The sequence below is a fragment of the Peromyscus eremicus genome, chromosome 20 (assembly GCF_949786415.1).
Source record: "Peromyscus eremicus chromosome 20, PerEre_H2_v1, whole genome shotgun sequence".
Lineage (NCBI taxonomy): Eukaryota > Metazoa > Chordata > Mammalia > Rodentia > Cricetidae > Peromyscus > Peromyscus eremicus.
In genome coordinates, this window is record NC_081436.1 from 26,483,640 (window position 1) to 26,504,824 (window position 21,185).

General features: G+C 52.4%; 2 protein-coding genes across 2 annotated transcripts in view; one reads left to right on the forward strand and one right to left on the reverse strand.

Moving 5' to 3' along the window:
- The window catches only part of Bop1 (BOP1 ribosomal biogenesis factor), a 33,841-nt gene extending 26,455 nt beyond the window's left edge, over positions 1–7,386 (forward strand). The window contains exon 16 of the mRNA XM_059246904.1: positions 7,015–7,386. Coding sequence (XP_059102887.1) covers positions 7,015–7,045 — 31 coding nt within the window. The 3' untranslated portion in view covers positions 7,046–7,386. The remainder of the gene's footprint in view (positions 1–7,014) is intronic.
- Positions 98–21,185, reverse strand: part of Mroh1 (maestro heat like repeat family member 1) — a 66,515-nt gene continuing 45,427 nt past the window's right edge. The window contains exons 24-43 of the mRNA XM_059246911.1: positions 20,815–20,937; positions 20,523–20,602; positions 20,229–20,343; positions 20,045–20,140; positions 19,443–19,547; positions 18,282–18,417; positions 18,070–18,182; positions 16,842–16,994; positions 10,208–10,362; positions 6,671–6,836; positions 5,988–6,184; positions 2,928–3,065; positions 2,553–2,667; positions 2,046–2,192; positions 1,721–1,909; positions 1,200–1,355; positions 968–1,102; positions 792–894; positions 654–719; positions 98–308 (exon numbers count right to left, since the gene is read on the reverse strand). Coding sequence (XP_059102894.1) covers positions 223–308; positions 654–719; positions 792–894; positions 968–1,102; positions 1,200–1,355; positions 1,721–1,909; positions 2,046–2,192; positions 2,553–2,667; positions 2,928–3,065; positions 5,988–6,184; positions 6,671–6,836; positions 10,208–10,362; positions 16,842–16,994; positions 18,070–18,182; positions 18,282–18,417; positions 19,443–19,547; positions 20,045–20,140; positions 20,229–20,343; positions 20,523–20,602; positions 20,815–20,937 — 2,574 coding nt within the window. The 3' untranslated portion in view covers positions 98–222. The remainder of the gene's footprint in view (positions 309–653; positions 720–791; positions 895–967; positions 1,103–1,199; positions 1,356–1,720; positions 1,910–2,045; positions 2,193–2,552; positions 2,668–2,927; positions 3,066–5,987; positions 6,185–6,670; positions 6,837–10,207; positions 10,363–16,841; positions 16,995–18,069; positions 18,183–18,281; positions 18,418–19,442; positions 19,548–20,044; positions 20,141–20,228; positions 20,344–20,522; positions 20,603–20,814; positions 20,938–21,185) is intronic.

Here is a 21,185-nt window from a genome sequence, read left to right on the forward strand (position 1 = left end):
TCAGCCTTGACCTTACACGGCACCCCAGACCAGGGGACCTCAGGATTCCCTTCTAGCTTAAGCCAGAAGGAAAGGTGGTATTGATGCTCCTGTCACCTACGGAGGTGTATGTGGCTTTATTGGGCAATAAATTGGGGCACCAGTCTCAGCCCTGTATGTGACGGCAGCAGAGTCCTCTAGGCAGGACAGGCTGGGGGACTGCGTGCAGGAGTGCAGTCCGCCTCAGGCAAACTTCACCAGGCGGCCCAGCGTCTCAGCAGCTTTCTCCCGCACCCCAGGCACTGGGTCCTTCAGGAGGAGCTGCAGGGCTGTGGGCAGAGGAACAGGCCAGTTGTGCACATGCCTGGGCCTGTGCGTGGGGCCGCCCACTGCCTTCCTAACAGACGGGCCTCTGCTGGGAGGGCTCGGGAGCCAACGGAAAGATAGTTTTTCCTTTTTTAGTGTTTTTTAAGCTCTTTTGGAACAGTTAAGAAGTTTCCGTGAATTACTAGAGACGATGAGGTCACCAGTGACAGGGGAAAAAAAAAATCCTGAAATCCAGGAAAATCACTTAGTCCCTGCGGGTGCCTACAGGGTCAGCAAAGCCCCAACAGAGATGGGAAGGTTGGGATGGGGTAGAGGGGCATATGTCCTGGATTTGGGGGTGTGCTCACCTGCAATAAGCTGTTCCAGGTCTACCTGTGGCTTTTGTTCAGGCTCTGCATGCAACACCAGGAACCCTGAAGCAGGTGGGATAAGCTGTGTGGTGTACAGACTTGAGGTATGCTGGGATAAGAAAAGGGCCTGCTTACCTGTGAACATGGGGGCAGCAGCTCTGACATCATCCCAGCTGCTCTTGAAGTAGAACAGGTTGGTGCTCACTAGACGGCCCAGCAAGTCAGGGAAGTGATGCATCTGTAGAACACTAGGGTCAGGGGTCAGGTCCTCAGCCCACCCCAGGCAGGGTCACCCACAGCACTCTCCTCACCAGGTGCTTGCATGTGGAGTTGAGGAATTCCCCAAAGTGCACACTGCGGCCCTCCTGCAGGTACTTGTGGAAGGCAGCTGCCAGCTCAACACACTCCAGGTGAGGGACGCACATGCACAGGGCAAACCTGCAGGCCTGTGATATAATGGAGTACTGTACCCAAGTTCCTCCCAGGCCTGAGGGAGATCATGCTGAGCCCAGCACCCTTTCCCGGGACCCAATGGTCACTCACACTGGCCACTGAAGCCTGAGGGTCCCGCAGATGCAGTAGGAGTGGCACCAACCCACCCACGACCTGCTCCAGGAAGACATCCTCACAGTCCCCATGGCAAGCCTTGTTGAGGTGTCCAAAAAGGCGGATGGATGCAGTCCTGAACTCCACTTTTTCCTAGCAGGGGTGCAGCCATGTTAGACCTGTGTGCATTCTGAGCCCCTACTTTTTACTATGGATTTGAAAGTGCCTCTTGCCTTCTTGATTGGGACCCCCACCCCGAGAGCTGCTCAGCCTTGACCTTACACAGCACCCCAGACCAGGGGACCTCAGGATTCCCTGAGTACAGTAATAGTGAGTACAGGAGGTTGGAGGCTAACACAGAAGATCTGATCATCGGGGCTGGGGAGGCAGGCCCAGCAAAGCAGTACCTGATGTAAGCATACATCTTAAAACTCAGCACTCTCACAGGGCTGTATCTGGCGCCTGCTCTAGGACCTGGCAGAGGGTAAAGATAGATCTTCAGGTGTCCTACAGCTTACACTGTCAAAGAAGGGCCGGATGCGGATGGTTGTGTGCAGCAGCACCAAGCGTAGGTCCCATGGCTCCACTAGATCTAGTAGCCGTGCAAGGCCCACCATAGCTTCCAAGGCCACCAGACTGTGTGGTTCATCACCATCATCCAGCCCACTGACCATAGCTGTCATGAGCTGGGGGCCATGAGCTCGCACCTAGAAGACCACTGTGTTCAGCCTGTCTCACCCTACAGGCAGACCTCTCCCCCGAGCAGCTGTAAGCCGAATATGCTTCCCCATGCTGCCCCTTATACTCAGCCATTGTCTCCTGGCCTCCTGGGGGCTGGCCCACCTTGTCAGGGGAACCAGAGGCGATGTTGGCCAGACCTCGAAGCACCAGACGCCGTACACTGGCACTTGAATCCTTCAGCCGGGTTGTCAGATTGTCCAGCAATGGCTCCAGGAGCATCAGGTCATTGACCACGTTACTGCTGAGTAGCTGGAGGCAAAGCTGCTCTGACCATTTGTGCCAAATGACCCCCACCAACCTAGGCCCAGACACTGTAGCCTATAGGTTTTCTGAAGAGGGGAAGCTGAGAGCCTGCTCCTACCCCAGCCTCACATTCTTCAGAGGCTATCAGCTTCTGGCAACAGGTACTCTGACCTGACCTAAGGCCTAGCTCTGGCTGGCTCCAGACAGGGTTTTACTAGGTGGGCATAAGCAAGCTCTGACAGGGACTGGGGAGGCCGAGCTTGTCTGTAGGGTATGGCTGTGCATATTCCATCCCACTGATCCTGAGAAGAAAGCATCTTCTTCCAAAACAGGACTTATGAACATAGCCCCTCTCCAAGGTCCTACCTCAGCCAGGAAAGCAGTGGAAGTGACCCTCTGGATCTCATACACACTGCTGTGTGTGCACGCCAGTGCCTTCATCACCAGAGGAAGTCGGGGGCCTGCATACTTCGCCATGGAGCTAGGGAAGGAGGTTCCAAAAGGCAGGAGCTGGCCAAGCTGGATGCTGGCAAACTGTTACCCAAGACTAGCTTCCTTGTTAACCCAAGGGCATATGGCTAGAACCCTAGGCATTCTACCCCAGGCCCTATGAGTGCTTCTCAGGCATTCTCCCACCCTTCCACTCTTGTCCAGCCCACAATACCCCTTCTCTCTGCCTCCTGACAGGTAGGTGTGCCCCACACCCTCATATGTCCCATGGATAGGATGTGGCTTGCTTACCTGGCCAGCTGGGCAACTCCATCCTCATGCCCTGCTGAGGTCCTAAGCAACTCCCAGCCTCCCTTCAGCTCCACACACCGCAACACATCTTGACTGCCACCTCGGAGCAGCAAGGCCTGAAGGGCATCCACTGCAGAGCTGTTTAAGTGTAGAATGGATGGTATTTGATGGCCCATCTGCCGTGTTCCTTTTTTTTTTTTTTCCAAGACAGGGTTTCTCTGTGTAGCTTTGGAGCCTGTCCTGGAACTCACTCTGGAGCCCAGGCTGGCCTTGAACTCACAGAGATCCACCTGCCTCTGCCTCCCGAGTGCTGGGATTAAAGGCATGCTCCACCAGTGCCCCGGCCCATGTTCCTTTCTATAAGGACCAGCAAATGCTGGCAAGTCACTTGGGTGTGTAGCTCACTTGCATGCACATTCAAGAAAAGCCTCCAGTAGCTGCCCAGGCTTGTCTTGCCAGTGTCCTTCAAGGAGCAGGCTTGGAGGCCATTGGGTGCTCATCAGGATTGGTAATGGACTCAAGGGAAAGACTAATGTGTTGGACTGGAGGTGAGCTAGCCAGATTGGCCTTTACCAGTCTCTAGGGTAATATACAGAACCATTGAGCTATACACAAAGGCCACAGATTTAGCCTCTATAAGCTCTCAGGTACTTGTCCACCCCTGGACCTGGACCTGGATAAAGCCTGTGTCTACCTTGAGGACCCAGAGGCCTCTGGAAGGGGTGGCATATACAGGACTATGCTCAATTCACTGAGACTAAACAGATCTGTAAGGTGAGGCCACAATGAAACATCAGTTCAGCTAGTACTGGAGAGCAAACAGCTGGGGTGGGGTAGGGGGAGGCATTGTGAGACAGGGCTGTTCCCTACTCACTAGTTCCCCAAGTTCCTGTGAGAAGCACCTACTCCAGTCTCTTGCAGGAGGACTAATGCTTCTTTTTCCTAGGCTCGGCAAGAATTAGCATTTGGTCCCTGCTAAGATATGCCCTTATACCATGAGGAAGAGTTGAACAGATTTCTGTACCATGTGACTCACCAAAGTGGGCACGCCCCTTGCAGAAATGTACCGCTCTCCAGTGCCATAGCCCTGCCTCCCCCTGCACACTTGCTTTCACATCAGGCCCCGTAATATCCTACATGTACCTGACTCTCTGAGGCATCACTTAGGAGTCTGGGGAGGGAGGGATAACACAAGACCCACTCAGAGTGATGCTTCATCTACTGAAAGCTGTGGCTGTGGCTGCAGAGAGAGCTTTTAGCTGCAGTGGTCACTTCCTACATGGTTGGGTAAGAAAGGCTGTGACTGACAAGTGGTACAGTAGAAGGAAGGTGGGGTCCAGCTCATGCAGAGCCCATCTAGATAGAGGGTAGGCCTTGATGGCTGCATGCTATGTGGGACCTCAGCTGATAGCATCCAGTAGAGGGCAAGATGGAGACAGGACTATATGGTATTGTTTAGAGTCTAGTGACATAGCATGGGACATCTGGGTACTCAAACAGGGCAGCAACCAAGTGTAGTCTTAGGAACAAGGACCCTGCATAGGGCTAGAGAGCTGCAGCTTGAGGTGACAGGCAGGAGTGGCCTCATCTCCCCATGAGCATCTTTAGGTGATGTGCCATTAACCAACAACTCCTGAGAAACACTTACAGGTCCCATCCTGGCTGGGCTAACTCCTCAATGAAACAGCCCAAAGGCCGCTCTCAGGTCCTGTGCTCCGGGAAAAGGTCTAGTTGCTTCAAGGTAGTCTGCATTGAATACAGACTGAGAAAATGGCACAATGGTTGTGGTAACTGGGCAGATGCCCACAGTATACCTGTGAGAACCATGCTCAGTGTGGGCAGAACCAACCATTGGCCAGATGAGGGTCCTACCCTAAAACCTTGAGCCACAGCTGCTCACATCTGAGTGGACCATGGCCTGCAGCCCAAGTAGAGAACAGCTCAGTTATTCTCAGGCCACTGCAATGCCTCTGAAGGGAGGTATATGCTTAGCTTAGGGATCTATGAGCAATTGAGATACCTCTGGTAGCTATCTGCACAGAACACTGAAGGATGGTGTTTGCAAAGCACTGGGTCATGGTGATCCTGTCAGCTATCCTCTGCAAAGAGCTCAGACCAGGGGTCTTCACAGGCAGATAGGCTGGCTCCTAGCATGCCAGACCCAGCCAAGTTTGCTCTGTCTTGTTCACACACCAGCTTCTACTGGAGTTTATGCACAGGCACTATGGCTAAGCAGTCCTGCTGAAGTGATGGCAGTAGTGAGGCAAACAGGCTGTCCAGTCCTAAGTGTCCCTGGCAAAGGTATATACCCAAAGCCAGATAATCTGGATAGGAAAGAGCTAGGGTAGGCAGGGAATGGAGAAACAGTGGCCTCAACCTGAGGTTCAGGTGGCACTGCTGTGCCTCCCTTGGAGGTCTCAACTTCTGCTTAAACCATGGCGGGTGTGTGTGTGCTGCATGAAGCAAGACCAACACTAGCATGCAGGAGTCAGATACCATGGCCTACCAGTGTTTGACAATATAAGCAAGTCCCCTGCCTCAATTGCCCTAACCAGCTAGGACTCAGCAAAGAGTAAGAACTTAGCCCTGGATAGCAAGAGGCCCAGGGCATGTTAGCAACTCCTGCCCGGGGTTGTGAATGCCTGTCAAGGTTACTATGCTGGGAAGACACAGAGGCTTAGCCCAACCAAAAATCCAAGGGCACAGTCTGACCTCACTTGAGTGCTCGCTCCATAGCCCCAGCCAGCATAGCCACATGGTGCCTTACAACCCCAGCCTGGAGCTACCTGCGTAGGTGAGAAGAAACCCAGAAGTGTGCAGACCTGCAAACTCATGAAAACATTTCAAGTGTCACAAGTGACCACCCTAACTTGCACAGGGAGGGATTTGGTTCGTGCAGGCAGAGCCATCCCTCCAAGCCCTCAGACAGGTCTTTTGTCTTCTTCAGGGCCAGGCACCTGGCATCCCGCCTTCATGCCTCCAGAACTATACATGCCATGCCACACGTGCACACACGACCTGTGTTTACGCAGGCACGGGATGGCAGGCGATGGCTGTTACCTGCAGGGGTCGAGGTTCCTGGCTGGTTTAGCCGGGCTGGTGCTCCTCCGCTCCTTGCCCTGCAGGCTCCTGGGCAGCTGGACACCCACAGTACAGCTGACTCGCAGGAGGAGTGCTACGAACAGCTGAGGGTAGAGCTCCAGGACCACGGCTCCAGACGATGGGGCAGACAGGACCTCATACAGTGCACAGGTGGCCTAGGGCAGAGCCACCGGAGGGTCACACTCCCTCTGCGCAGTATTTGTACCCCTACCTCCAGGATGCAAAGGGCTCCCAGCTTTAGCATGAATCCCATGTACACTTGAAGTTTTAGGTCCCTAGGGAGAGGCAGGAGGGACCCAAGAAGCCATGGAGTAAATAGGACCCTGTGTAGCTCAGTCCTCTGGGCATGAGGCAGGGCAGGGGAATAGTGTGGCCTTCGTGGGGACAAACTTCAGACCATCTGTTCCTGGTTCCTTAGAAGGGAGAGGAAATTCTCACAGCTGCTTTATTGCTTAAAGTGTGGCTGGGCTGGGTTTATTTTTTTTCCGAAGGATAAAATGTGAAGTGGACTCCCTTGGGAGCTAACACCTGCTGGTCTTTATGAGCCCCAGCGCAGCTGCCAGGTGCCTTTGGGGTGCCCAAGCCTCATGTGGGGGCAGGGATGGCAGGCATGTAAGGTAGGCCCTGAAGTCCCTACTCACCGCCAGGGGAAGCAGTGTAGCCACTCTGTCCGCAGTACTGCCCAGAAGGAAGGCCCGGCTCTCCTTGAATGGGACGTCTCTGCTCATCTTCTCCAGAAGCAGCCCTAAGACCTGAGTGGTGAGGCTGGGCTCCACAGCCAGTGCCCGCCACAGGGCACAGGTGTGACTGGAATGGAAAGGAGAAGCATCTTGAGTGATTGCTGGCTGTAGCACCCTGCCCACCATTGCCTTATGCGGCAGGCTCCCCAATTCCACAGGGCTCAGACATGCCAGAATCAGATCTTGCTGGGAGAGAAATGATGTCCTGATGTCAGATCTGAACTTGCGCCTTCCTCTGACCCCAGGGCAGAGAGAAGACTGCTGGCCTGTACATAGAGGACCTGAGGCAGGAAGCAGAGGGTCTCTAAGGAGCTGCCAGAAGCAAAGATCGGGCTTCTCCAGAGTAAGCATCCATCCCAGGCCCCAGAGACAGCACATGGTCAGAGGACCAAGGAAGAGGCATCATGAGAATACTCGGGCATTACAGGATGGCCCGACTATCTAATGGTAGTGCCCAGAATACTGGAAATGGTTATGCCCATGTGTCTGCAGAGATGTAGGGCAAACTTCAAACTGTCTGTTGGAAATTAGGAAACACCACAAGTAGCAACTCTAAGAGATACGAAGCCTGGAAAATGGCTTAGTGAATAAGGGAACTTTCCACCAAGCCCCATGATCTGAGTTCAATCCCTGGGACTCACACAGTGAAAGGAAAGAACCAACTTCCAGAACCAGTTCTGTGTCCTTATTTCTATGGGCATGCACATACACACAAAAAGAAATTAAGAAATGAAATTAAGAGACCTCATAGAAATAAGGCACATATCACACTTGGTGGACATATTGGTGCCAGCCCAGGTACAACAGATGAGAGAAACTGAGTTGGGAGGGAAAATAGTAGAGCCAGGCATGGTGGTGTGTGCCTTTAGTCCCAGGACCCAGGAGGCAGATGAAGAGTTCAGAAGACAGAATGAGAGTGGTAGATGGTAAAGTTAGCAGGTCAGAAACAGAGAACAGAGAAATATCTGTGGAAAAAATGGTTATGCTTCTTGTCTTCCGTAGCTGATGAGCCTAAGTGTGAAGGTACATGCTTGTCACCCCAGCACCTGAGAAGTGGAGGCAAGAGGGTCAGGACTTCAAGGCAGCCTCAGCTATGAGCAAATTTGGGGTCTGCCTGAGTAAAAATAAAACTAGACTACACAATAGCATTGTACAGATTCAGAGGCCCAGTAGGCTAGGACACCAGGAAGATGCAGAGCATGCACACCAAGGGAAAAGCGCCATCTTACAGAGACAGTGACATAGGCACATGCAGACCCCAACAGCAACCCACAGAAGCCAGAAATGTGACATTATTTCAGAGACCATTGGAAACAACCTCCAGGTTGTAAGACCTAAGACTAGTACGTCTGTGAGAAAGGCAAAACACCCCTACATGGCAAAGTCAATGTCCGGTGCTGGGGAGGATGCATACTAGAACCTAAGTGCCTTGAAGCCAGGCTGAGTTCCCCTGATGGCTGGCTGCACACCAGAGCCAAGCCCACCCATACCCAAGACAGGGCCAGAAGTTTATGAGATGGCCCTGTGGACCATCACAACTTTCACAATGCTTTACATTTAGACAGCAGCACATCACAAATGTTGTGGATAAGCATGGTGGTGGGCCATAAATCTGGATTCTATCACCTTTACATGTCAGGAAGTAGTCTTTTGATCTTTCCCCAACCATTTATAAACATGAAGCCCTGTCTTGGCACACAGACTTGGCACAACTCACTGACTTGCCCAGTCATTCTACTGCATGCATGTGACAGGTTCTTTATGTTCTACTCTACAAAAGATGGCTAAAACATTATTTTTTAACAGCCCATGTAGAAATATTTATGAACATCCCTGGGAATGGACAGCAGTGTAGATAAAACACAGCCAACCAGGTGGTGGCACATGCCTTTAATCCCAGCACTGGGGAGGCAGAGATGGGAAGATCTTCTGAGTCTACAGAGCGAGTTCCAGGACAGCCAGAGCTACAAAGAGAAACCCTGTCTAGAAAAAACCAAAACAACAAAAAACAAAACCAAAAAACCATCCATACTACATAGCAGTAAGAACAAGCCACCTCATTGTATCTCAAGAGCAGTATAGTAAGCAAGTAAGGCAGAAGGGAGCTTTTCAGTCCGATCACAAAGCTCAGGACCAGGCAAAGCCCCCCCCCCCCCCCAAGAACAGCAGCAGCACACTGGTAGCAGGTTGGGGGCTCAGCTGAAGAGCAGATGGGACCTGGAGACTGGATACCTCCTCTACCTCCAAGCAGTGTCTGAGGTCTGCAAGCACAGAGAACCCTGCAGGGGCAGCAGGATTGGCAGGCCCTCCTGTGCACACTCCTGTCTCAGTGGGAATGAAATGACCACAGGAAGATCACCTAAATGAGGACTCCACACAGGAGTAGTTAAGAGTGCTTGGTGCTCTTCCTGAGTTCAGAGCCCAACACCCATTTTGGATGGTTCACAACCACCTATAACTCCAAAGGATACTACACCCTATTATTCTGGCCTCCAAGAACACACCCCTGCCCCCACATACTCTCACTCACTCACTCACTCACTCACTCACTCACTCACTCTCAATGCACAGCCTCCAAGCTTGATAAGAACAAGGGCTGATAACGATACAGGCATGAATCCTGTGCCCTAACATCAGCACCAGCACCAGCAAAGGTAGGCACCATACCAGTAGTGGCCTCTGGTCTAGTAGTGGCCTCAAGGATAACCTCTGCCCCCAACCAAGACTACAAAGAAAGATGAGACCACCAAGCCCACAGCCTCAGGATAGGGGGCAGGAAGGGAAAAGAAAGGCAGGCAAGAAGAAAAGGTTTTCAAGACTGGTGAGGTGGGAGACTCCTGGATAGAGAGTGAACACAGGGTTCCTAGAGGGGTCCACAGTGGTCACGGTGGGGTTCTGCTCACAGGTGATGAGTACGCCAGTAAATTACAGAATCATAGCAGGAGGCTTAGAGCCTGAGAGGAAGCTAAGGACAGTGGCCACCATGAAGAGCTATGGGAAGGAAACCTGGCCTAGCAGGTATGCCCAAGAAGGTTTTAGGTTTGTTGTCATTTTTTGTTTTTGAGACAGGGTTTCTCTGTGTAACAGCTCTGGATGTTCTGGGACTTTCTCTGTAGACCAGGCTGGCCTTGAACTCAGAGATCTGCCTGCCTCCTGAGTGCTGGGATTAAAGGCATGTGCCACCAATGCCTGGGTCCCAGAAGGATCTTAACTGGAATCCTAAAATATCTGGAGAGGGACAGATGCCTTGGATGCCTGAGAGGTAGTCTTTTTCACTGTGATCATCTTTTCCACAAGCCCAGGTCCATGGGGACTCATGCAGAAAATTTAGGTTGCAGAAGAGGGGGAGGTACTGGAGGAGCACACACTATGCCATGCAGGAAAAACCCCCAAAGCTGGAGGATGGCTTCCACCAAACAAGCTTAGGGTACTGAGTACCTGTCAAAGGGCAGGGGGCTTCCCAGGAGACTGGATACCACTGCCTCGCAGTGCTGAGATGCTAGGAGGTACACGCTGTGCTGGGCAGCTGGTAGGACATGTTCCTCCTGGGTATCCCGCAGCTTGGCTCGCAACACACTCACAATCTCAGGTACCTGCAGACAGGACAGGCTCAAGTGGGATGCTGCAGTCAGGCTTTGAAGCTGTGAACATCCCAGGGCATATCAGGCATGATGGGGAAGGGCCCCACTAGCCCAGACTATGAGAAGGAAAGTCCTTAGAAATCCAGAGCTCTTGACTGCAAGCCACGGGCTTATGGAGAAAGGTTCAAGGCAATGCTCCCATGGGTGTGAGCAGCTGAGAACAAGAACCTAGATCCTACACGAGAAGAGAGAAGTAGGCCATGGACCAGTGGTAGAGCATTTACCAATAATATGTAGGAGACTACCTTGAATTAGAGCCCCAGAACTACAGAGGAGGGGGGAGTGGGGGAGGTAGATGTACATCTACTTGGGGATGTCCAGAGCAGGTGATTAAGGAGTGTGAGGTAAAAGGGGCCCCTTGAGCCTCTAGAGTGTTCCTGTAACTCAGCTACTGTCTGCTAGAGGCAAGACTCATATGAGAAATCAGGCTAGGAGGCAGAGAGGAAGGACAAAACAGGAGCCATGGACCGGAGTAAGACTGGGCCAGAGGGGTGACTTGGAGAGGGAGGAGCAGGACCTGACAACACCTGCCTGAGCTGTGGGTCTTGCTGCTGTACAAAGCAGGTACCACAGACTCTGGGGAACACAAATGAGGGGTGGAAAAGCTCTGGCCAGGAACTCCCTTTAGAACTACCTACATGGAGTGGATAGACCTGCAGCCTCAATTGTTCTCCAAAATGTGGCCTACCCCTAGGCAGTCTTGCAGGGCTTAGCTTATGAATCTCCTCTCTGGTTCTAGATGTAGAAAAACTCCCAGCCCCACAAAACATGAAGCCAAAGCCGTATGTAGAGATTACAGAAGAGAAGCAGATGGAAGCAGAAAGTTCCTCGGCAGCTACAGATACTGGGAAGATTCCGGGTCCAATGGGAACTGTCAAGGCCAGACCCTTTCTCCTTGGTGAAACCAGGAAGGGTACAGGAGGCTGAATATCAGTGTGGACTACACAGGGCAGTTAGTTCCCTTGGGGAACTACAGGGCTCAGAGGTGTGAACATGACATTAGAGTCACTGGATGGCCTTGGGTACTGGAAGTAGATCCCCCACGGCTCCCTCACTAGGTAGCCTCCTTCTATCTACCTGCTCATCTATACCTTCATCTTCTGGCTCTGTGTCCTGACCCAGCTGTGGCCTCAAGTGGCCTCTGGACACTGGCAAGTGAGAGCTTCCTGTTCCGGCTTCTGGGAAGCCTGTTGGTTGTTACTGTGTGGGGGAAGTTGTGTTTGTTGGGATCATGTTAGGACTGAGCCATACTCCCTGCCCCTTTAAGTTGTGACAAGGAGTATTGAGTCTAGATCTTTAAGCACTGGTCCTTGTTCCTGGCCTCCTGCTCAGGGTAGTGATTTCTGCAAAGCACTTTTCTACCAACTATGACAGCAGTGACTAGGTGTGGTGGCCTTACAGTGGGGGCAGTTTCCTCATTATTCTGACTTAGGAGTCTACCCTCACTTCTAAGTTCTGCACGGAACCCCACTTCCAGGCCAAGCAGGCAGGCTCTGTCTGGTCTCTGGACCTTGTCTCCCTTTGGGTTGTGGCCCCGCCCCTCCACTCTGAGCACTTGGGAGTAGTCCTGCCCTACCTACCGGCTTGGTCTAAGTCATTTGTCTGCCACAGCTTCGTGAAGGCGGGTCCCACTGCAGTAGTGCTGGCCCACTGATGGTCATGTGAACAGTCACACTTCCAATCTCAGAAATTTCCATAACCACAAAAGAAATCCTGTCCTCATAAGCCCGCCTGTTTCCCAGCCCCTCAAACCTCGGGTCTACATTCTTCTCCATGGACCCGCTTGCTTTGGACATTTCATATGAATGGATCACACAGTGCATGGTACTTCTTTCTGGCTTTCACTAGGTATAGTGTCTCTCAGGGTTCATCTACACTGCGGATGTGTTAGGGCTTCTTCCTCCATATGGTAAAATAATATTCCACCGTATGGACGGACCACATTTTCTTTCTCATTCACAAACTGGTAGCATCTTCATGAATAATGTTGCTGTGAACATTTGTGTGTAAGTTTCTGTGTGCATCCAGGAGTGTTCCTGGGGGTGGAGGACTGGGTCACGTGTAGCCCTCACTCTGATTTTCTTTTTCTTTTTTTGGTTTTTCGAGACAGGGTTTCTCTGTGTAGTTTTGGTGCCTGTCCTGGATCTCGCTCTATAGACCAGGCTGGCCTCGAACTCACAGAGATCCACCTGGCTCTGCCTCCTGAGTGCTGGGATTAAAGGCGTGCGCCACTGCCACCCAGCTTACTCTGATTTTGGAGCAGACTGTTTTTACATGGTAGCTTCTCTGTCCCCCAGCCACTTGCATTAGCGTATGTTTCCTCTTTCCTGTGTTCCCCTTTGACCCACAGAAGACCCTCCTCCCACTGCCTGACACAGGTGCTGAAGATCTGCTCTGCCCTTCTGCCTTGTCTCACATGCAGCTTTACAGGGTGCTTCATTCACGATCATGGTATATTCGGTGGGACCTCAGTCAGCTGCATGCCAGAACCACACTGACTCAGCGTTAGACCAGATGGCCAACAGCACCAGCCTGTCTGTAAGAGGTTCCTGTCTGAGTCTCTCAGAGTAGAGAGGATTCCCATGACCCTGATGGACCAATGCTGCAGAAATGCCAAGTTACCAGATGACTGAGATGCCAGATACAGGCCAAAGTCTAAACTGGTTGGGCTCTGTAATTCAGGACCATGCAAGGACACCTGGCTCTATGAAGCAAAGGGAAACCCAAAACCATACAGCTCAGGGAAGAAAACAGGACAAAGCCTCCTTAACAACGGATCTGGCAAGCCAGGCGGTGGTGGCGCACGCCTTTAATCCCAGCACTCAGGAGGCAGAGGCAGGCGGGTCTCTGTGAGTTTGAGGCCAGCCTGGGCTACAGAGCGAGTTCCAGGAAAGCCAGGGCTACACAGAGAGACCCTGTCTTGAGGAACAAACAAACAAACATATAATGGATCTGGCAATGATTTCTTAGACATCACACCAAAAGCACAGGCAATAAAAGAGGTAAGCCGGACTAGATCAACCTCAAACTGTCGCATACCCAAGGACAAACTGATATAGTTTGAAGTTACTACAGAATGAAGCTCATATTTGAAACTCATATACCTGATAAGGGGTTAATATCCAAAATGTATAAAGAACTATAAGGTGACAGACCCATTCATCTCCCAGGGCCAGCAGAGGGCTCAGCAGTTAAAGGCACTGGCATGATGACCCGAATTTACTCCCCAGAACCCCATAAAGATGGAAGAGAACTGACTCAAGCTGTCGCACACACTGATAACAAAGTCTCCACAACAACAACTGGCCTGAATAAACGTTTCCAAAGGTGATACACAAATGGCCAATAGATACATGCAAAGATGCCTGCCTTCATTGACCATCAGAGAAACGCAAACCAAAGCCACAGTGATGGGACTGCAAAGACGGTTCAGCTCTCACAGAGGTCCCGAGTTTAGTTCCCAATGCCCACACCAAGCAGCTCAGCAAGAAAAGGTGACTGCTGTCCAGCCTGAGGACTGGAACTGGATGCTTCCAACTTCACATGGCGGAAGGAGAGAACAAGTCCCTGTGCTGTCTTCTGAACTCTACGGGTGTGCTACTGCACGGGTACTCACAAGTTCCCCTGCTCCCAGATCCAGATACACACACACACACACACACACACACACACACACACACGCACGCACGCACGCACGCACGCACGCACGCACTCACGCACGCACGCACGCACGCACGCACGCACAGGAGTGAATCAATAAACAGATCAGAATCAGGGTCATCCAGAGAGTCCAGCTGGTGAGAGCACTTGCTGCTCTTGCTGCGGACCCGAGTTCAGTTGCCTGCACCATGTGATGACTAGTAACTGTCACTCCAGTTTCAGATCTAATGCCCTTTTCCGGCTTCTGCAGGCACTGCACACACATGGTACACATACAAACATGCAGGCAAAATATTCATACATATAAATAAATCTAAAATAAAAATTTAATTTAAAAAACCAGGATTTTCTAAATTTTATGTATGTGAGTGCTTTGCATACATGTATGTCTGCACCACATGCATGTCTGGCATCTGAGGAGATTGGAAGAGTGCACGGGATCCTCTGGAACTGAAGTTATGGATGGTTGTGACCACCATGTGATCGCTGGGAATCTGAACTCAGGTCCTCTGGAAGAACAGCCAGTGCTCTTAACAGCTGAGCCATCTCTCCAGCCCTAAGTAAATATATTTTTTTAAATCCTTAAAATATTTTTCAGTTTGGTCATACACCCAAAGAGATAAAAACAAGGACTTAAGATATTTGTACAGCTGTGCTCACTGACTTTTTATTCACATTAGCCAAGAGGTAGAAATAACCCAGATGTCTACCATGATGACAGGTAAGCACAATGTGGACTAGCCACATGTACCCGGTGACGACTGCCTCCAGCCCAATTCTTCCCCTCCATCTGTACAACTACCAGGGGATCCCTTGATGTCCGACTCTGGGAGCTTTGTGGCTTCGGGAAACCCAGGCCTCACCAGGTGGACCCAAGCGGCACACTGTGCCCCTCCCCCTTCCTGCTCGGCTCCCCTCCAGGATCCCATCGGGCAGGATCTCGGCAACATCAGCCTCTTCCGTCAGCTCTTCAATGGCACAGGGATACTATTCCTGTCTAGAGGGGACAGCATGTGAAACCCCTGGTCTGAGGGCCCTTCTGTTAGACACTCCCTTCTTTTTCACTGGTTAGTTCCTACCTCAGAGATACTCACTAGCAGAATGATCAGAATACTCAGGGAATTCCTACAGATCAGTAAGAAGAGCACAGACATGGTCATGGGCAAAAGACCAGGGTCCTCACAAAAGAAGTCATCAAATTAGCTCTCGGTCACCAGAAAATGCAAATTAAATCCTAATACGGAATATCATAAGCCCGTCACAAAAAGACAGAAAAGGGAGCCCTGCAACAACAACAACCCCCCCCCCCCCCACTCTCCAGGTAGGTCCCAACTGGGATGTGACCTCAGACAGCTTTCTAAAGACAGTCCGGACTATGGCTAAGTGCTCTGAGATGGAAGATGAACCAATGGGACAGCCATAATGAGGAGCAAGCAGTGCGTTAGCACAAGGGGCCGGAGCGATCTCACTTTCACACCATTTGTGAGACACTCGTGTGGGGTGATGGAGGGGCCAGGGGTGTCACCTGGGGCCAGGGAAGACTCAGACAGAAGCTGGCAAGTGACTCTCCTTGGGGATGACTGTGTGAAATGACACTCCAGCTCCTTTTCTGGGATACTTCAATTAGATACAGAATCTCAAAATCCCCTCCAGCAAATGAGCTGAGTCCATACCTTCCAGGACTCTAAATCTTCTACTCTACAGGTGTCCAGCCTGTTGGAGACGGACAGACCTAGAGGGACTGAGGGCAGAGACACACTTCACTCTCACTGCACGACAAATGTCCAGTCACAGGTGCTCCCAACACACATTTGGAAACAACTACCAGGAGAAGACAGGGGTGGGCTGCAGCCCTCTAGGCACGGTGAACAGGCAGTACAAAGTAGGAGCAGAGCAGCAGTCCTGTGCATGAACGTGGAGTTTCTGTATGAGATCCTGAAGTCCCATGCCTGGCAATCTCCCTGGGACCTGGGTGACCCAGTATACCCATGTTCTCCCTGGTAATAGGATCAGGAGCTTATCAAGTATCAGCTCAATGTTAGTGTTTGTGGGTTTTGTGTGTGTGTTGGGGTGTGTGTATGTGAGACGGCATCATGTAGCTCAGCCTGGTCTCAAACTACCTATACAGCTGAGGCTAGCCTTGAACCCCTGATCTTCCTTGTCTCCACCTCCAAAGTGCTGAGATTATAGGTGTGTACCACCATGCTTAGCTGCCTCTCTCTCCTCAGCTCTAGCCACATGTGATCGTCCCTGCTAAGCCTCCCAAATGGCTGGGCCTCCAAGGACAGAGAGGGTCCAAGCATGCCAGACCTGCAACTTTCTTTTCTCCTCTTAGATCCCCTACCCACTCCAGCCCCCAAAGGGTTTCTTTGCATAGCCCTGGCTGTCCTGAAACTCGAAGATCTGCCTGCCTCTGCCTCCTGAGTGCTGGGATTAAAGGCCTCTTGCCACCACACCCAGCTTAAATGCCTTTTATTTTATTTTACTATTTTTTTTTTTTGAGCTGAGGATTGAACCCAGGGCCTTGCGCTTACTAGGCAAGCGCTCTACCACTGAGCTAAATCCCCAACCTTAAATTCTTAATGGAGTTGCTTTTATCAAGTTCTAAGTGGTCTTCAGATAAGAAAAGATTTGTCCAAATCAAACCCAGAATAGACGCAGTCAGAGATGCAGAATGAGACAGGGGGCATCTAGGCAGGCGAGTCTAGGGTACCCAGCCCTAGCCTTGCCCTCAGCCTCACCCTAGTCCCCTAAACATGCTCCGCACCCACCTTTTCTAGCAGCACGTTGCCTCGCTCCTTCAACAGGCAGTTGATCATGACTGTGGATGCACGGGAGCAGTTCTTGTCCGGGTCTCCCAGGCTCTCAAACATGGTGAGCAAGAGGCTGATGAGCTGGTCTGATGGGAGGCGCTTGGCAATAACCTGGGAGAAGGATGATACCAGAACCAAGTAGGGTCAGCCCAAACTGCTTCCTGGGGGAGACCTCACGAGTTTACCCTCCCTTCTTCACCCTTCTGAGTCTGGGCTATTCCAGGAAGGTGGTCCTTGGGCAGCTGCTGGGCTGGGATTGAACAGAGGACAGGAGAACGACCAGTGTGGAGCTGCTCTGGAACTCCTAGGATACAGGGATCAGGACAGGCCTACAGCTTCCCCACCTCAATAGGCCCAGAAGTCACCCTCCAGCTCCAACAAATGCGCCGGAAGAACATCACAGTGCCAACCCCAACTACAGAGCCCAGCTCCTTCTGACCCACTCAGGGCTGGGTATTTGCTCCCTAGCACTGAGTGTTTCTAGAAAGGGCCCAGGGGCCCCTCCTATCAGACTCTGCCAGAGATCCTGGCCATACCAAGAAGAGCAGAAATGTTCATACACAGGGATAAAGAGGATTTCCTAAGGGAAGAGCTAATTTTTCCATCCTTGGAGCCCTGCTGAGCCTCAGACTAGACATATGGTCAGATGGTCCAGGCTGGGTATGGTACCCGGAGAGTACAGTAGATAGGGTAGGAAAGACATCTTGGCCCACTTCTTAACTTCCAAATGCTGTAGGACAGTGCCTCAGTCAGCTGGAGTCAAAGGCAGGGCCCATGCCAGACCATGCATATGGCTGAGTAGTTTTCAACTCTGGGTAGGGCATTCACATACACACCAGCATCATGTCCTCCTTCTTTAGAAACCCGTATCTTCAGTAAGAAAGCTGGGGAGCAGGTAGCAGGCAGCCCCAAGGACAGCTAGATCTCAAAGTATTCAGATCCCTCTCAGGCACTCCACCAAGACTTTACCACACACCACATCTTGATCCTGCCCAGACTGTGGTGTTCGGAAGCAGGCAGGCATGAGACATATGGCAGTGTTGGCCCAGACAACAAACCATAGATGAATCCTGCTTACAGCTGCCCCTCAGGGCCTCCTGAGCTAGAGGTAACAAGTCCTTCCTGGGAAGTCCCCTAGTCCCAGGCACCACGGCCCCTCCTCCTTGCTGTGGGATCCCATAAGTACCTGGGCTATGCTGTGGCAAGTGTGGAACAGGATGGTGGGGTCAGGGTGCACAAGGCCATCTTTCAGGGTGAGGAGCCGCTCAGCCACATCATCACGATGGTCTCTGGAGAAGCCTAAGGGCAGGAGTTGACTGAGGCTTCCTTGGTGATCCCAGTCTGGCCCCGTCCCCTGGCTGCCACCTCTCCAGTCCCCATGTCCCCAGCAGGGCTCACCCTCATAGCCCAGCTGCAAGTACAGCAGGGAATGGACACAGCCCACAGCTTCCTGGCGGGTGGTAGCCCATGTGTCAGCACACCGTGGAGCAAAGAGACCGACGAGGAGACCCAGGTTGTGGAAGGGTACCAAGGTCTGGGGGAAGATGGATGGAGGGGAGTAGGCTGTGGAATTCTGGGGGATAGTCAGGTACAGTCTACACCAGTAGGGCTCAGAAAGAAGCTATGTGGCCTGGCCCTCCCTGTGGCTGATGGCCCTAGAAAACGTTCCCCCTCACACCTGGTCCACCTGGCTCCCTAAGCATAGGGAGTGGGAGCTTCTACTTGAGCTGTAGAGAAGAAGGCACAAGCACTCTGCTGAATCAGCCACCACCCTTGGATGACCCTCCCCAGACGATGAATCTGTGGATGGGGGAGGGAGGCAGGTACCCTTTATCCTGAATGGATCCCAGTCCACCACTCAGGTTCTCCCCTTAGAGACTGAGCCCTCTCTCCCCCTTTGAGCAGCCTTGCTCCTGCCTGCCAGAGACTGGAACAACTTCCCCTCCCCTGCCCCCAGGACACACACCATGCCTCCCCTGGCCCCCTCTCAGCTGTGCCCAATACAGGGACTCCATATCCCAAAAGTCACCAGACAAGAAAGGGGACTTTCAGGATGCAGGACCTAGGGACAGGTGGCTGCTGTTCCCAGAGTGGTTAGATTTGTGTCAACATGAACCAAGACAAGCTCCAGTCAGACCATGGTTATGGGAAAAGCACACACATACCACATAAACACACACACCAAAACAAAAACAAAACTATCATGAGAAATACCCCACGGTGATTCCAATAGGTGACAACAAGATGTTTGTAAAAATCCACTCACTATCTGTTCCTGAGAAAATGTTCTGATTAACACTGCCAGTGCCAATCAAAATAAGTGGCTCGGCAGTGAAGATCTAAATACATCCTTCCTAGGGGCGGCTGGTTCACCCTGAGCTGAGTCTAGGGCAGTCCTATCCACAGCAGGTCCTCTGCCCTTGTCAGAGGAGGTTGTGGGACAAGAGAGGAAAGCAGTAGGAAACCAGGGAGCCTCCAGGATGTGCTGGGACATGAGGAGCACAGGCATTCCCAGGCAGAGGGACGGAAGGAGGGGTGAGGTCTGGGTCCAGTACTCACGCTGACATGCAAGTGCTCCAGGAAGAACTGCAGCAGGCAGGCGCCCAAGCCAAGTGCCCGCGCCCGCTCATGACCCCTCGGGGACTTGATCCATGGGCTCAGGTGCTGTACAAGAATGGACTTGACACAGGTGCCCACTGGGGAAGGAACCCAGGAGTGCAGAAACCCACATCCCAAGGACAAGCTCAGCATCCCTGCTGCGCCTTGCTTCAGAGCCTCAGGGACCCGAGTGGGACCTAGGGTGGCTCCCACATCAGGATCTGCTGTAGCTCACCCCTGCCCACTCGGAGTGGCTGAGAGTGATCCAGGCCTAGTAGGCACTAGGTGCCTAGGTTAGGGGTTGGTGCTGCCGCAGCCCATCTTGCTTGCCTCAAGTGGTTAGCAGAATGCAGCCAGGACTCATGTACTCCATCCCAGCACTTGTAGTCGTCAAGGGAACGCTACAGAGGCACTATCTGGTCAGAGTTGCCCAGGCGGAAGGACCCCTCCCCCAATGACTATCAAACTGTCTCTGCAGTACCTAACCACAGTGGGGGGTGGGGGGGCAGGGTAGGAGAGGCAGCCAAGCTCCATCACCACAACAGCGAATGCCCACAGCACACCTCAACCATGATCTGCAGGCCCTGGGGGGTCATGTTCCGCCGCAGCAGGCTTGTCAACAAATCTTCAAGGGCACACAGCGTGTCCAGATACAGAGGCTGCAAGGAGAGGCAGGCCACCAGCCCCATGCATGGCCCACTTCCTTCAGGGGCCTTCTCACTCCCCGTCCCATGGAAATGGCAATACCTCCTGGCGGCTACCATCTTCCCCCTCAGGCTCAGGCGGCAGGGCCATGACACTGTGTAAGCAGCTGTGGATCACATCTGCCTGTAACTGCTCCTCCAATACAGGCTCCAAGTTGCTGAGCAGCAGGTTAAGGGCCCCAGTAAATGAACCCATGATGTCTTCTCCAGCCTGCTCCCTCCCAGAAACCCCTGGGCTTGCTTGCATGGACGGCACAGCTGGTATGTTCAGAATACCTCAGCTACATAATGCAGTCCATACACATGCATACAGGTCCACAGAGGCTGGAAAGGATACACCAGGTATGTGCAGGCAAGCATGGCTTTCTTCCGAATGGGGGTTCTTAAGCAGTCTGGGGGTTCTGCTCTGATGAATTCCTTCAGTGGCAGCACAGAACTGGCCCTCAGAGGAGGCGTTAGCTTCCTCCCTGCTCACCTTGTCTCTCACACTAAGTGGGTGGTTGAGGCCTCGGAGATGCAGGCCTCTGTCTATACCCACCGAGCCCCTCGTCTGCATCACTGCACTCATCCCTCTGGCCTCCACAGGCCCCACCCCCACTGCCTGCTAGCAGGAGCTGCCCAGAACTCACCATCATCTGTGTTACCAGCTCTGCTTTCCTTGAGAACTGGAAGGAGCTGGCTTGTGCGCTGCTGCACATGGCCTGGCAGACCATGCACAGGCTCTGGACGAGGCACAGCTTCAGGGCTGGGTCCTAGGGGAACAGCTGGCTGCAGGAAGCTTGCACACCTGCCCCAGAGCTGCTGTGTTTAGAGCAGCCACAGGGCTGGGCCCGGCCACAGAAGCTGGAGCACATGTCCTTTCTAGAACAGCCAGAGACTCTGCCCACTGATCATAAAGCACTACAGCAGCCTCCTGACCAAGGAGGAACCTGGGACCTGCGGGGAGGTCTAGGGCCTTGGTCCACAGGGAAATGCTGTGTGGTATGAGATCTTCACAGAA